The sequence below is a fragment of the Lolium rigidum genome, chromosome 5, assembly GCF_022539505.1.
Source record: "Lolium rigidum isolate FL_2022 chromosome 5, APGP_CSIRO_Lrig_0.1, whole genome shotgun sequence".
Lineage (NCBI taxonomy): Eukaryota > Viridiplantae > Streptophyta > Magnoliopsida > Poales > Poaceae > Lolium > Lolium rigidum.
In genome coordinates this window covers 223,352,459-223,367,616 of record NC_061512.1, presented here as the reverse complement: position 1 = coordinate 223,367,616, position 15,158 = coordinate 223,352,459, and the positions used below count along the sequence as shown (strand labels likewise).

The 15,158-nt window shown below is 48.4% G+C and overlaps 1 protein-coding gene across 1 annotated transcript; it reads left to right on the top strand.

Annotated features, from left to right (window-relative positions):
• Positions 1-5,600, top strand: LOC124654609. The gene is made up of 3 exons (XM_047193603.1): positions 1-252; positions 1,697-1,885; positions 5,321-5,600. Exons 1-3 carry the CDS (start codon positions 4-6, stop codon positions 5,396-5,398), a joined length of 516 nt encoding a protein of 171 aa, XP_047049559.1. The 5' UTR covers positions 1-3; the 3' UTR covers positions 5,399-5,600.
• Positions 5,601-15,158: the final 9,558 nt, after the last annotated feature.

Genomic DNA, 15,158 nt, shown 5'->3' with positions numbered 1-15,158 from the left:
GCGATGCTGCGGACGGTGCTGCGCCGGGGAGGAGCGGCCATGAGGCAGGCCGCGTTGGCCGAGGGATCTACGGTGAATCTTCTCCGGCTGAGCGTGGCGGAACGGGAGCGCTCTCGGCGGCGTCGGCGCGACCCGGCGCGCGACGAGTTCTTCGTGCCGACGCCGGAGTCGCTTGCCTGGCTCGACTCCGTTACCCTGCCCATGATCCTCACCGCCGCCGCCGTGGCCCTCTTCACCAAGCTCCTCATGATGGTATCCCCCAACCCCCATGGCGGTGTTCCCTAGGGTTATTTTACAGATGTAGCTGCTATGCGTTTGACTGAACATAAAGTTTATTTCGTTTAAGATTGAACAAGTAATTAATAATGTTATCAGCGTACTGTGTATATGTGAAACCTTAAGCTGGATCATGGTGTGTTACTGGATATATATGAGCCTGTAGAAATGTAACCTCTAGGAACGAGCAGAGTATTTGAGTTGTCCATTCATGCTAGTGCTGTCAACGGTGCATCGAATACATTCACCGAAGAGATATTCCAGGATTTTAGTCGGTGAAATGCTCTTCTATCTATGGTAGAATAGTGACATGTCTAGTTTTTGGTTATACAGGTGTAGTTATTTTTCTTTGATATTACAATCTGACTATCCCCCCCTGCTAGTGGATTAGTTAAAAAATATACTGTAAGATTTAATGTTAGTTATTTCACGAACTAATCGTAAGACTGGAAATGGTTTGGGCTGAGACTAGGTTTTCCGTTTGGTTTTCTATTTAGTTTGTCTCGGATTGGTCAGAATGGACTGAGCTGGTGGAGTGGTTCGGTCTGGGTTGGATTAGTTTGGTTTGGCCTGCAGCTCTGCGGTCATAGATTGTTTCAAACCATGGACTGGATCCACAGTCTGAGATCGACCCCATTGCTGAAAAAATGGCACCCGAGAGCTGAAAGGTCTTGAGGGTCACGAATCATTACGGGTCAACTACTTGGTTTAGGGCCTGTACCACCACCTTTGGCCAGAGATTCATCCGCTGCCACTGGCCAGAGCTTCCTCCGCCCCCTATGCCGACTGTCTCTCCTCGCCCGTTACCCCGCAAGCAAAAGACATCGCTGCTCGCCAAGTCCCAATTGTAGCCACTGCTGCCGGTTTTGAGCCTCCTCCGCTGCCGGTTTGAGTCAACTCTGCGACCACCCGATTTGACTCGCAAGCAATGCTACTTAAACTGTGTTATGGTAACTCATGTGGTAAATTGTGTTGTGCTTGAGAGAACGTATCGTCAGTTTGTAGAACTTCAAAGAGAACTGTTTCCTTGAATGTCCGAACTAGTACTTGGGATTGTTCTAGAAAAATTGCGACTGTTATAGTTATGTTGGTTTAGTTTGCCTTACAGGGTAAATTTGGTGGATTGGTTAGGGACTTAGGGTTGGTCATCCATTCGCTTTCGATTGATCTGGGCTGGATTCAATTTGGTTTCGAGGCCATTAGCAGCCTTATGATCACCTTTCATGATATCATAAGATATGTGCATCCTTGTCTTGTAATCATCAAACTTGCTGTTTGAGGCCAGATTATGTACCTACTGCATATTTTGTATGTCAATCAAATAACTTAGTCAACAATATTTCCTTGTATATTTCAAGCAAAATCTTGTTTGTGTTCAGAATTTGTAGTTCTGAATCTTAGTTGCATGTTTTTTGGGTAGGAACATGAAGCTACAGATCAAGAAAGGAGAGAACGCAAGATAAAGAATAGTCACCCTGAGCAGGGAACAGTGCGGATGCTTTCACGTGAAGAATGGGATGAAATCCAAGAAGTCAGGCCAAGGACTCCCTTTGAATCAAAGTTAGCCCGTCCACAAGCCCGCTTAAGAACAGGGGAACCAATGCGGCTGGTTAGTGTCTGACAGAACTTCATTATCAGCTCATCAATGCGTTTTCATACACTATGGTGTTTTATGTCTTTGTAGAGTTAGTTTACTTGATCCACTGTCTTACTTCCATTCTGAAAAGAGATTTATTGATGATTCACCGTAGATTGCACTTTGCTATGTTACAATAATTTACTGCTATAGTTGTTTATAACTAGCATTGTCACATGTGCATTTCCGTGGCCAGGCTTGTTACATATTTTACTCATGTGCGGTATACCTCTTGTCCTTGTCAGTTATTTGGTTATATACTGTACTTCATGATTCGAGTGATAGGCATTACTCTAAAGTAGTATAGTAGAACCTGTAGCTTAAAAGATATCTCAAGGAAACATGGTTTCCATTTTCAGTACATCTTTTCATTAAATGTACTCCCTCTGTCCCATGAAGGTTGTCTGAGATCTGTCAAAAGGATCTAGATACATCCAAGTTTTGACAAATCTCAGACAACTTTCATGGGACGGAGGGAGTAGTAATTCTCAAGGCATTGGTCACTCAAACATGCTGTTAGTTTAACGCAAGGCTATACATATTGGATCAATTTTCCATATATATTATTTATGTATGTGTGATCAATTTGACTTGTCCTCCTTTACCCACACCTCTTTTAATTCTTCATTGTTGATATGTTAGTCGCAATGCACCTCTTTTCTAATATGTGAATCTTACCTGCATCGTCAGCAAATTCAGTAGCTGCTATCTCGATACATTTTAAAGGTCTGGAACTAACTTTTCCTTTAGAGCTTGTGCTGAGACTTGTCATGTCATCTCTGCCTTATATTGATGATTCTTTTACTGTTCTATAATCAAATACAAATATAAATATTTTATTGGGGACCGTATTTTTCACAAGGACAAAACCTGATTAAAATTTTCCCCTCGAAAAAGCAACACAAAACAAATATGAGACTGTTAAATGAGCTCTAAAGAATCTAACGGTGACAAAAGAGCTTCAACCCACACATAACCTTCTTAATTAATATCCTAATTTAAGTGAATCGGGAATGAGACACATCAAGAAAGTATTATGTATGTACATGTATCCTCACTCCCCCAATAGTTATAGGAGATTCTAAGAAGTTAGACAAAATTATCTGTTGTAAAAACGAACATATGTAATATTGACATAAGACCTCTATGGTCTGATCAAGGTTCAACACACAGTTTTCTTTTAGAAATAAGGCACGATGGCCCATCTTTTTAGAAAAATCTCAAACAAAAACGACATGATCTGTTGGGGATATCAACTGAACAGAAAACTGCCTAGTAAACATTTGTAATATAAGGATCAATGCCTTCTACTCTCTCTGTTATAAAATAAGTGTCTCAACTTTTTCTAGATAAAGACTATAACTAAAGTGGATCTAGATACATCTGCATCTAGACAAAACTAAGACACTTATTTTAGTATCGAGGGAGTATCTTGTTGGATCTTATCGGATAGCTTCCGGTGTTCTCTACAACAATCTATAGTATAAGCATTAAATCATTTGTATGTTGCTCTAATATAGGAAAACTCACAAGGAAAGCAATGATCTGGTGTTTTTTTTTAGAGAATGCCGGCACTTTATAGATTACGAAACGTCATTACAGAGTTCTTTCCGGATACAATCCGGAACAACAAAAAGGGAAAGATTACATCTATCTGGCTTACTACGATGAGCTAAAACATGTGCCGCTACATTCTGCTTACGACCATAATGCTTAAAAGAAATAGTAGAAAACCCAGTAGCTAGTTGTTTGATATCACCAACCACCGAGCCCACACTTGATTGGTCTTGAACCCCTCTATCAGATGATGCAAAGGTTCAGTTCCTGCTGAACCAGGACGGCAAAGCCTGGGATATGGGGAAGGTGAGGTTTTTCTTCTCGGAAGAGATTTCCAAAGTGATCCTCCAAATCCCAATTAGCAAGTTTGGCGGTGAAGACTTCGCCTCCTGGCCACATGATAAGGGCGGCATATACTCTGTCCGATCGGCATACAACTTGGCAAGCATTGCTTTTTATGGTCTACCAACAGAGAGTTGTTCGGACAAAACCACAAACACCTTATGTGCAAGAAAAAACAGAAAAATCCAGAAAAAGGTACAACCAGACCAATCTCCACTTCTTTTGTGCTAATATAGTGACACTTGATCATCGTTTACAAGAAGAAACGTGTGCAATATTCTTAAGAAAATGTATAATCACCGTTTACAAGGGAAAAGATAGGCAACCTTGTGGCTTGTGGCGGTAATAGAAGGATGGACAGCTACCATGAGACTGGACACATGAGGCGTCAAGAAATTCCAAACCTGGTGCGAGCCTGCAAGGAGATGGTGATGGAGCTGTAAGATGGATGTAAGAGGCTGTCTTGACGTGCTGCTGGTGTGGAGTGGAGGCTGTACCGCTGTAGGGGTTGGACCGATGGAGGTGGTTGTGTCTGACGGGCCAGAGAACTTGTGTATAGCTGACAGCGTTGCCAGGCGATGCTTCCGCGCGAGATGGAATGAGTGTGGCTGGCAAGAATTCGAGCTGCTCCAGATTTGGCTAGAGGCAGCAACGAACCGTGGGCTGTAGATTGTTCCAGAATGGTCGTCACAGTGACAGGTTGGCGGGAAATCAGGGGTGGCGAATCCGGCAGAGAGCAGCCGTTTGATTGAATGAAATCGACGGCTATGGACGAATTTATTTGTCCAGTGACGGGTAAAACAGGGGACAGGAAGGTAGATTCAAATGTTCAAAAAATCATGTACTATAGTAGTAGAGATATCTCAAGGAAACATGCTTTCTGTTTTCAGTATATCTTTTTCATTGAATGTCGTAGTTCTCAAGGCATTAGTCACTCAAACATGCCATTAGTTTAAAGCAAGTCTTATACATATTGTCACTTTTATATACCTTTACCCGCACCTCGTTTCATGCTTCACTGTTTATAGGTTAGGCCGCAAGGCACCTCTTTCCTAATATCTGAATCTTACCTGCATCCTCAGCTAATTCAGTAGCTTATATCTCCTTACCTTTTTAAGGTCTGATACTAACTTTTGATTTAGAGCTCATGCCAAGACTTATCCCGTCATCTCTGCCTTATATTGATGATTCTTTTACTGTTCTCTATTCAACAATATGTTTGGCATAGGGAAACACGCTTGCTGTTTTCAGTATATCTTTTCACTGAATGTAGTAATTCTCAAGGCATTAGTTACTCAAACATACCTTCAGTTAAAGCAAGGCGCATGCATATTTTATCACTTTTCCATATATGTATGCATGTGTGATCAATTTGTCTTGTTCTCCTTACCCGCACCTCTTTTCATGCTTCAGTGTTGATAGGTTAGGCTGCAAGGAATCCTCATACTTTTTAAGTCTTGATCTATCTTCGCTTTCGCTAAGAGTTATCTTCACATCTTTCCCTTGTAGGAGGATGCCAAGGACTGGGCTATTGATGTGCTCACAGATGCCTTTACTCGAGCGGAAGAGAGTGCTAAGCGGAAGTGATTCGGAAGAAACGTACACACCCAGTTTGGAGTTTTGTTTGGACGAAACACCTGGAGGTTCTGTTGAACAACCTCATGTTTTCTTTTGAAGTCTGAGTTCCTGAGTCCCTGTAAATGCTAACTCCTGCAAATCTGCGACGAATTACGTTAGCTAGAATAACATTACCTCGCTGGTAATAAGTACTGAAGCCTGCACCGTTCAACATGATGACTCCAGTTCAGCGAATTCCAATTAAACTGGGGCTCTATAGTTTCAACCCCCTTATGACTAAAACCTAGGCATGCCTTCGTTTGGAAGGTCTTGGCACCTTAAAATGCAATAACCACTAGATACTTAATTGGAAGTCCTTGGTCATTGTAACTTAAAACATTGTGCAACTGTCACATGCCTTCGTTTGGAAGGTCTTGGCACCTTAAAATGCAATAACCACTAGATACTTAATTGGAAGTCCTTGGTCATTGTAACTTAAAACATTGTGCAACTGTCACATGCCTAACTGAGGGTGGATCAGACATGCCTTTTTTTTTGCCTTTTGTGTGCCACTGCTGGGAGTTCTTTGCTGCAAAAGAATATTTTGGTTGAAACCAAATTCAGCATGAAGAAGGATACTACTACTATGGTGACTGGTGAGTCCACCAAGCTCCAGTGATTGCCATCGAAAGTCTTGCTCCCCCTTGTCCTCGTCCTATTGTCGAGCAGACAAGTCTCGTGCTCTCGAGATATCTCTCTCGCTGTCTGTCTGTGTTTTTCTGCATCTCCGTCACCTGTTTCGTCTCTCATTCGTTGGACGTGGACTGGAAACAAATACGCATATGGAGCAGGAGCCGACTGGCGATCCGAAGGACGAGGTACGAGATCTTGAAGTACGAGCTTTTTAATTCTTTCAACGAGTGCCACGAAATTTGCACAAGGAGCACGACAGTGAGCAGCTCGAGAATGGAGCGCAGCAAGTGATGCTGATGACCGGCAACATCGTGGCATCTTCTCTCGAAACTGTTGGTCCATGATCAAAGACCAGCTGCTTGGATGGTGATGGCTTTGTATTTTGGTGATACTGTATTCGTTTTTTCGATAAAGGGAATATATTAATATCAAATGATACTAGTTACACCCAGCCTCTGCAACAACGCAATGCCCTAATAACATTACAGATGCACACACAAAAAAACTAAGAAATAAAAATCCCGCTACATTATCCCAGCCCTAGCAACAGTAATACATCCACCACCAAGACAACACCTGAAATTCAGACTCTTCAAAAGCGACGCCTCCAAGAAGGAAACCGTGCACCAGTGCCGTCATTGCCCGATCAAAGATCTTAGGTTTTCACCCTAAAGATAGTCTCCGCTCTCAAAATAATGCCTTCAACAAGGACATTGCCACGCACAACCAGTTAAGGCCAGACCTTGGGTTTTCACCCTGAAACGTAAGACTCCGAACTTCACATGTGATGTCGCCCCCACTTTTATACCACAGCTGCGAAGTCCAAAACACCAAGCAAGCCCCTCAACAGCGCAAAGACTTGAACCTCCATTAGCTAGTCCTCCAATCCGGGCTTCGGGATATTCTCTTCTTCTGACTTCACCATGAATCAGCTGTCACTTGGTGTCAACACAGAAAAGAGCTTCGCGCAGCTCCTCCAGAATCAAACGGTCGGAATAAAAGCATGGGTGCGCACAAACGAATACCACCGATCCAGCAAACTCCAGGCAATAGAAGCACTGTTACATTCGTCGGCGGCGCCTTCCCGAACTCAACACTCCGGCCAGATCATGAAGGCCAGGCCTCCGGTAGGTCTTCATCTTCGCCCAAGAAAGACCCTAGGACCGCCGCCTTTATTCAGGTCGAGCCCTCACGCCAGCGACCATCCCAGGCTGGCCATGGTTGCCGCCGGAGACACCGAGCAGATCGCGTAGTCCAGAGACACCACACAAGCCTGGGCACCACCGCAGCCGAGCGCCAGCCCTCCACCGCCGGCCGCCGAGAGGCGAGGAGAAGGGGACCTAGGGTTTCCCCCTGCAGCCCGTCTCACCCCTCCCTCCGCCGCCGGCAGGGCACACCACCGCCTCGTCGTCCATCATGTCATCGTCGAGCCGAGGCCAGGCACTGCCATCGAGGCCCCCAACGATAGGGCCACGCCCTGGCCTGAGGAAGGCGACCCGCGCTCGACCCCCGCGCGCGAGGGAACGATGCAATCCCCGCCGCCGCTGGCCAGGCTTTGCTTGACCGCGCCCCCTGGCGGCAACGAGGGAGGGAAGGGGGAGATGGGGTGGGAGGGCGGCGACGCGGTAGGGTTCCTCCCGGCCGCCACGCGGGGACGACACGGGAGGGAGGTATAGTGGTGTATGGTAGACGAGGGAGAGCGGTGACCTTGTATTCGTGTTGGATTATTCTATGTCTATCCTAGGATCTTTTCTTTTGTGTGTTCATGTAACATGATGGTTACCTCGTACTTGCCGATACTCTAGCTCTGTAGTGTTGCCATATTTTCTCTTGTAGTGGGTGTTTGATGCGGAACTGAGGGCGTCCCCTCTTCTCATCACTTTTATTTACATTTCTAAAAGAGTGAAAAAAAAAGATGCACTATCTTGCATCATTCCCCCTCCACCGCTCTCCCTCGTCTACATTTCTCTTGAGGGCTTCCGGTTGTTGACTGGGCCTCCGAGCGCTGCTCCGTCGGAATAGCTGGCCGGAGTTGGCCTTGAATGGGCGCCGGAGTAGTCTAGGTTTAGATCTCCTTGTTTTTTAGTTGTTGTTCGGCTCTATGCCGCGTTCTGGGCGTATGACCTATAGTGGAGGTGGTGGCCTGGATCGACGCCAGATCCATGGCTTTGTAGGGTTGTTCTGTTGCTGCTTGGGCTCCTATGGGTGGAGCAGAGTGGGAGGAGGAGCAGAGCCACCTTCTCCAATGATTTGGCAGCAGATCTTTGTTGGTGGTATGGAGGCCAAGAAGAGGAAGTTCTCCCGGCCGGCCGCGGTGGAATCTTGGTGTGCCTGGTTGCTGCCCTTCTCTCGGCCGGCCTTGGTGGCGAGGGGGAGTTGGGAAGCAGATGGATCCTCTTTGCTCCGACAAGATACATGCAAGTCCGGCAGTGCTGTCGGATGGGGTTCATTTGCAACATTTCTCCATCTCTGTCTCGCCATGGAGGTGCTGGGACAGGAGGAGATGGTGCGGCGACCTCCAAACGGTGCAGGCTGTTGCCTGAGTGGTGCTATGTCTTTGAGCTCAACCATGCAAGAGCCATCATGGCTTTTGCGATCTTCTGCCGGCAGGGCGGTGAATCTTCAACCTCCACAGCGGAGCATGCTTTGAATCAACTGCTGGAGCTCGGTGCCTCCTCTTCACCAAGTGGTGTGTCCCCGGTGATCTGAAGGCGACCAATGGCTTCGATTCTTCGTTAGAAATGGACTTGTCGAGCATACTGCTCCGGATCCTCGGCAACGACGCCTTGAGGACGCCGGCGACCGGTGGTGGAGACACCAGTGGACTTGATCGCTTTTTAATTTTCTTTGTAGGGTGATTTTTACAATTTGAAAGGCCCTATCTTCAAATACCTGGTTCTGTAGGACGAGTGATTCCTGGGTTTTTCTGCAAAATGTACCTGCCACCTTTGTGCTGAATATATTGGGGTCCTTCTAGACCCCTTCAACTTTTCAAAAAAAAAAAGAGTAAAATACATCGGGGGAAGCCAAACTTGGCTCCCTTGCCTGTGTCAGTCACTGTACTCAGAAAAAAGTAGTATACGGTAACTAAAGACGACTGAGAGGCACATCTACGGTCATTGGGCAGTCATATAGCAGGATATTTGCTGACGTGGCAGTTAGCGGGCCTACTGTTGCTCCCCCATCGGCGGTGAGCAACGCCGTGTCAACCCCTCTCCTGCAGCGCCGACACCATCCTCGACCTCCATGGCTTCAGCCTCACCGTCCCCGATGCCGGTGCCCACCTTCTGCCGCGATTCCTCACCCTGCTCAATTGTTGCTCTCTGAGTGCGCGACAGTTTACTTGAGTCCACATCCAAGCCTGCCTCCGGGGACCACCGTCGGTCGCTAGACCCTCCTACTCGTATCCTAGCGCTGCCGTCGCTCCTTTCTCTCGGATGGGGATCAAATCCGTGCTCACTCAAGGCCGAGGCAGTCAGCATAGCCGGAATCGAGAACCACTAGCGCACTCCGGGAGGATATCCACGTCGCCGACGGTCCATTAGGCGCGGAGCGAAGCGCTCGGTGGAGGAGGATACTCGCCGGCCGCTGGTGCTGGTATGGAGGAGGAGGAGCGTCGGCCGCTAGTGTGGAGGAGGATGCGAGCCAGCCGCCGGTGCTGGTGTGGAGGAGGAGGCACGCCGACCACGAGCCCGGCATGAGGCGGAGGCAATAACGAGCAACCACCGGTGCTAGGAGAGGGAGGCGCTCCGGTGCCCGTTGGTTCCTTATCTCTTTGTCAATTTTTTTAGTTTAGCCCTTTTAGTTTTTGATTATTCAAAAATAGTTTGTGTGGAGGTAGGTGGCTGACATATGGGGTCAAATGTGAGCCACGTCAGCAAAATACGATGCTCTACCCACGCGAGTGACCGATATGAGTTGTGCGCCATCTTCAGTTACCGTATATTGCACTAGTAGAAAAACGGCATGCGGTCCCGGTTCATTTGGGCCTTTAGTCCAGGTTTTTGAACCGGGACCAAACAGTCGGAACTAAAGGCTCAACCCTTTAGTCCTGGTTCAAATATACACCGGGACCAAAGGCCCCGCCACGTGGTGCGGCCAGGGGGCTCGTGGTGGAGGACCTTTGGTCCCGGTTCGTGAGACGAACCGGGACTGGAGGGTCTCTGCCGCGGCAGAGAAAATGACCGTTTCTTTGTCGCGGCAGAGGTTTAGGGTGGGGCAGCGTTTCTCTGCCACGATAGAGTTTCAGGGTTTTATATTATTCATTCAATTCTGCTATGCATACATCATTCATGAAACCACAAACATCGTCATGTATATATAGACATTGTCATGAAATACAATACAAGTAATGCATGTTTACAATATATAAAGCCGGGACCAAAGGTATCATATCTATTCATATCCCTAAGTCATAATATTGAAGAAGGATGGTGGGAAGACCAGCTCAAAACTAACAAGACAATGGACCACATCATTCTGCAACCTCTGTAGAATTTCCGGATTGATTGCCTTCTGAGAAATTGCATTGAGGAATGCACATAGCTTCACAATGGGCAGTCGAACATTTTCCGGTAGAACCCCCTCAATGCAATCGGAAGCAACTGCGTCATTATCACGTGACAGTCATGAGACTTCAGGTTCTGGAATCTTTTCTCTACCATATTTATTATTTCCTTTATATTGGAGGAGAAGCCAGACGGGACCTTGATACTGTTGATACTGCTCAGGCATTCAAAAAATATGTCCTTCTCTACTTTTGTAAGAGCGTAGCTGGAGTAATGACGTCCTTTATCTGTCTCATGCAGTTTTTTGGGGTCTTTCGTACGTTGCTGGTCCTCCCATGCTTCTGGTGTATCTTTTGTCTTCCCGTACACGTCCAGGAAGCCTAGCAGGTTCACGCAAACATTCTTCGTCACGTGCATCATATCGATTGAAGAGCGGACCTCTAAGACTTTCCAATATGGTAGATCCCAAAATATAGTTTTGTTCTTCCACATGGCCGCGTGTCCGGCAGCGTCATTCGGAACAGACCGTCCGCGAGGGCGCTTTCCAAATATTACTTCTAGATCCTTTACCATACCAAATATATCAACACCATTATGGTAGGCAGGCTTCTTCCGGTGATCTGCCTCACCGTTGTAATGCTTGCCTTTCTTTCTTACGAGATTGGTATGCCTAAGAAACCGACGATGCCCCAGGTACACGACATTCTTACATTTATCCAAATATTCACCTTCGAGCTCATCTAAATAGTGCGTGCATGCATTGTATCCCTTGTTTGACTGTCCTGAAATGTTAATGAGAGCAGGCGAATCATTGATGGTTACGAAAAGCAGCGCTCGTAGGTTTAATTCCTCCTGCTTGTGCTCGTCCCACACAGGTACACCTGTTATGGACCATAGTTGTAGAAGTTCTTCGACTAATGGCTTCAGGTACACATCAATATCGTTGCCGAGTTGCTTCAGGCCTTGTATGAGCACTGACATCATAATGAACTTCCGCTTCATGCACAACCAAGGAGGAAGGTTATAGATACAAAGAGTCACAGGCCAGGTCCTATGGCTGCAGCTCTGCTCTCCAAAATGATTCATGCCATATGTACTTAGACCAAACCATAAGGGCATCTCCAGCGGGCCGACACATTTCGGACGTCCGAAATGTCCGTTTGCGTCGGCCCGCGGACGCGATGTGGCCCAGGGCGACTGTTTGCGAGGGTACTCCTCGCCAATGCCCTCTGATAGGGGCTTAGGGTTGATGGAATCCTGCAAGCTGACACGAGACATCGGTTCACAGACAAGCGGGGAGAGCGATTTACCCAGGTTCGGGGCCCTCGATGAGGTAAAACCCTTACGTCCTGCCTTTCTGTTCTTGATTATGATGATAATGGGTTACAATGGGGTGCCGAATAGTTCGGCTGAGATCTCGTCGACATGGCTATTGCTAAGGTGACCTAGCTCTAAGCTTCTTTTGGCTAAGATTGTTAAGATTGATCGTGTCCCTCGGCAGCCCCTCTCCTGGCCTTTATATAGGAGGCCAGGTCTCAAGAGGTCTCACCGAGTACGACTAGGTTTACAGTAATTTTAGATCCGATCTTTCCTTGTTCGATCGCTTCCTTGTCTTGCCCGTCAAGGAACCTTCTGGTGCGCCGTCCTAGTGGCCCATCTCGCCTTCATGTGTATTCATGGGCCTCCAATTAGTCAATACAGGATAGGGTAATGTGGGTTACCCGAAGGGTAGTGCCCACGTCATCTGGGGTACCTCCAACGGTGTGGACGCATTTTTTAACCGGGGACAGCGTCAAGCTCGCTAATGGCGTTTTACATCCCGTCGAGGACTGCCGCCGGCGATTAACTGTTCCCGCACGACGACGATCGTTCCCGCGCGTGCCCAATACATTGGCAAGTTTCGCCGGTGTTTCGCGCGCACGGGAAACGCCCTGCGCGCCAACGTCGTTTCATCCATGGCCGACCACATTAGTTGGGAGCACGTTGTTCACATGTGTCGCCAGCTCCACCCGGAGGAGGAGGAGGAGGTAGCCGCCGCCGGCGTTGAGGCACAGCATCTGGACCTGGAGGCGGTGGTGGCGGAGGCGGAGGTTGCGGAGGCGGTGGCGGCAGAGCGCGCGGAAGGGCGCCTCGCGACGACCAGGGCGGAGATCGCCAACGCAAGGGCCGAGCTCGCCAACGGCAGGGCCGAGCTCGCGGAGGCGCGGGCGGCCATCGCGGCCCCTCCGGCGGACGCCGTCATCCACGACATCGCGGACGACGACCCCGCTCCCCCCCGTGCCCAGGCGCTTCGAGTGCGCCGACGACCAGCGGGTTCTACTCGCGTCCTTCAAGTCCCTGGCTGGGGACGCCCAACGCCGTCAGGCTTGGGTGGCGGAGGAAGAAGGCCACAACTATGCGATGGCCATGGCTCGAGGGTTAATGTGCTCCGACCTGGACTCGCTCCAGCCAGGGGCGGAGCTGGAGAGAACATGTCCCTGATGCACAGCTAAGCTTAAAGCCTTTTTTACTTATATTTCTGCATCCCTGATGCACGTTTCGATGCCTAACCTGATGCACTACCTCTAATTTAGCTCATAAGTAGTAGTAAAAAAATTCTTACCCTGATGCATGTGCATTAGGGTCAACACAAGAAGATCCGCCCTTGGCTCCAGCGTAGGGGCCCTTCTCCCGCGCGGGTCGAGCAGGAGAACCGGGAGCTGGAGGTCGCCATCGCCGCCAGGGACGAAGCAGTGGCGGCGGCAGCTAGGGACAGGGCCCGCTTCATCGCCGACGTGGCGGCGATCCAGGTGGCGGCCCAGGCGAACGAGGACGCGGCGGCGGTCCAGGTGGCGGCGGAGGAGGAGGAGGCCCAGGCGGCGGCGGAGGCGGTGGCTACCAAGGTGGCGGTGGCCCAGGCGGCGGCCCTGTGGGACAGCTCCCTGGCCGAGGCCGTCGAACGGCGCAGGCGGCAGGACGAGATGTCCGTTCGCCGGCGTGCGCGAAGCGCTCCCGCTTCGACGACGGCCCTTCCGGCGGCCAGTAGTAGGGCGCGCGACTGCGAGTAACCGAGGCCGGTGTAGGCACCGCGAAGGCGAGTAGGTACAGCCGTTGTAGTTTTAAGTTAACTCGACTAACCATCTCTGTAAAGATGGTCCTTTTGGCCAATCAATAGTAATGAAAAAAAAATCGTTTGCTTACTTACTCACTGCCGACCGGGCCCGGATGCACCCAAGGCGGACAGATTCCGCGACCGTGGAGACGCAAACCTGGCGCATATTTGGGCCAGGTTTGCGTCTCCGCGGACGGCCCGATCACTTTGCATCGCCCCACTGGAGGTGGTGCCAGACGCATTTCCGGTCACGGCGGACACAAACGGTCACCCAGCGTCCGTTTGCGTCGCGCCGCTGGAGATGCCCTAAGTTCCTTGCATCCTCTGCAAAGTACGGGAACTCTCTATCGATTTTTCTCCATTGGGACCCATCAGCAGGGTGTCTCAACATCTCGTCTTTCTTACGGTTTTTCTTTGTGTCATCGCAACAACCTGTTGTGCTCTTTATTTCTGAACAAACGTTTCAGCCTTGGTATTATAGGATCATGCCACATAACCTTGGCAGGAACCCTCAACCTGGGGTGCTCGCCCTCAACATCATCCGGGTCATCTTGTCTGATCTTATATCGTAATGCAATGCACACCGGACATGCATCCAAATTCTCGTACTCACCGCGGTAGTGGATGCAGTCATTAATGCATGCATGTATCTTTTGCACATCTAATCGTAGATGGCAGACAACCTTCTTCGCTTCATTCGTACTGGCGGGCAATTCGTTACCCCTTGGAAGCTGCTTCTTAATTATTTTCAGCAACTTTTCAAATCCCGAGTCAGTGATACCATTCTCTGCCTTCCATTGCAATAATTCCAGTGTGCTACCTAGCTTTTTTGGCCATCTTCGCAAGTTGGGTACAACAATTTGTTGTGATCCTCTAACATCTAGTCGAAGTTCAACCTTTCATTTTTAGTTTCACATTCTCTCCTTGCATCAGCAATGGCCCGACCAAGATCATCAACAGGCTCATCTGGTGCCTCTTGATATTCTGCTTCATTGTCTTCATTGCCTTATGATGGAAAACAACCCCCCTTTGCAGTATCACCGTATTCAGGGAATAGCTGTCATCATCCTCTTCTTCTTCATTATCTTCCATCATAACCCCTCTTTCTCCGTGCTTGGTCGAACAATTGTACCGGGGCATTAAACCGGACCGCAGCAGGTGGCTGTGAATGGTACTTGAGGAAGAGTAATTTACGATATTCTTACAGTCAAAACATGGACAATACATAAAGCCACCATATTTTTTTGCCTCAGCCACGGCGATAAAATTACTCAGGCCCGAAGTGAACTCGTCAAAGCCTCGGTCAATGTACATCCATTGCCGATTCATCTGCATGATATAATTAAGCTTATCAGAAACCATTACATAACATCATAATTAGTGAAACGATGTATATATATACACATGCATTTTATCATTGACAGATGGAAGGATAAAGTTGTTAACCTCGATGGAGAAGAAAAAAAGACAGTTAAGTGTGGCTTGTTTTGTGTGAACT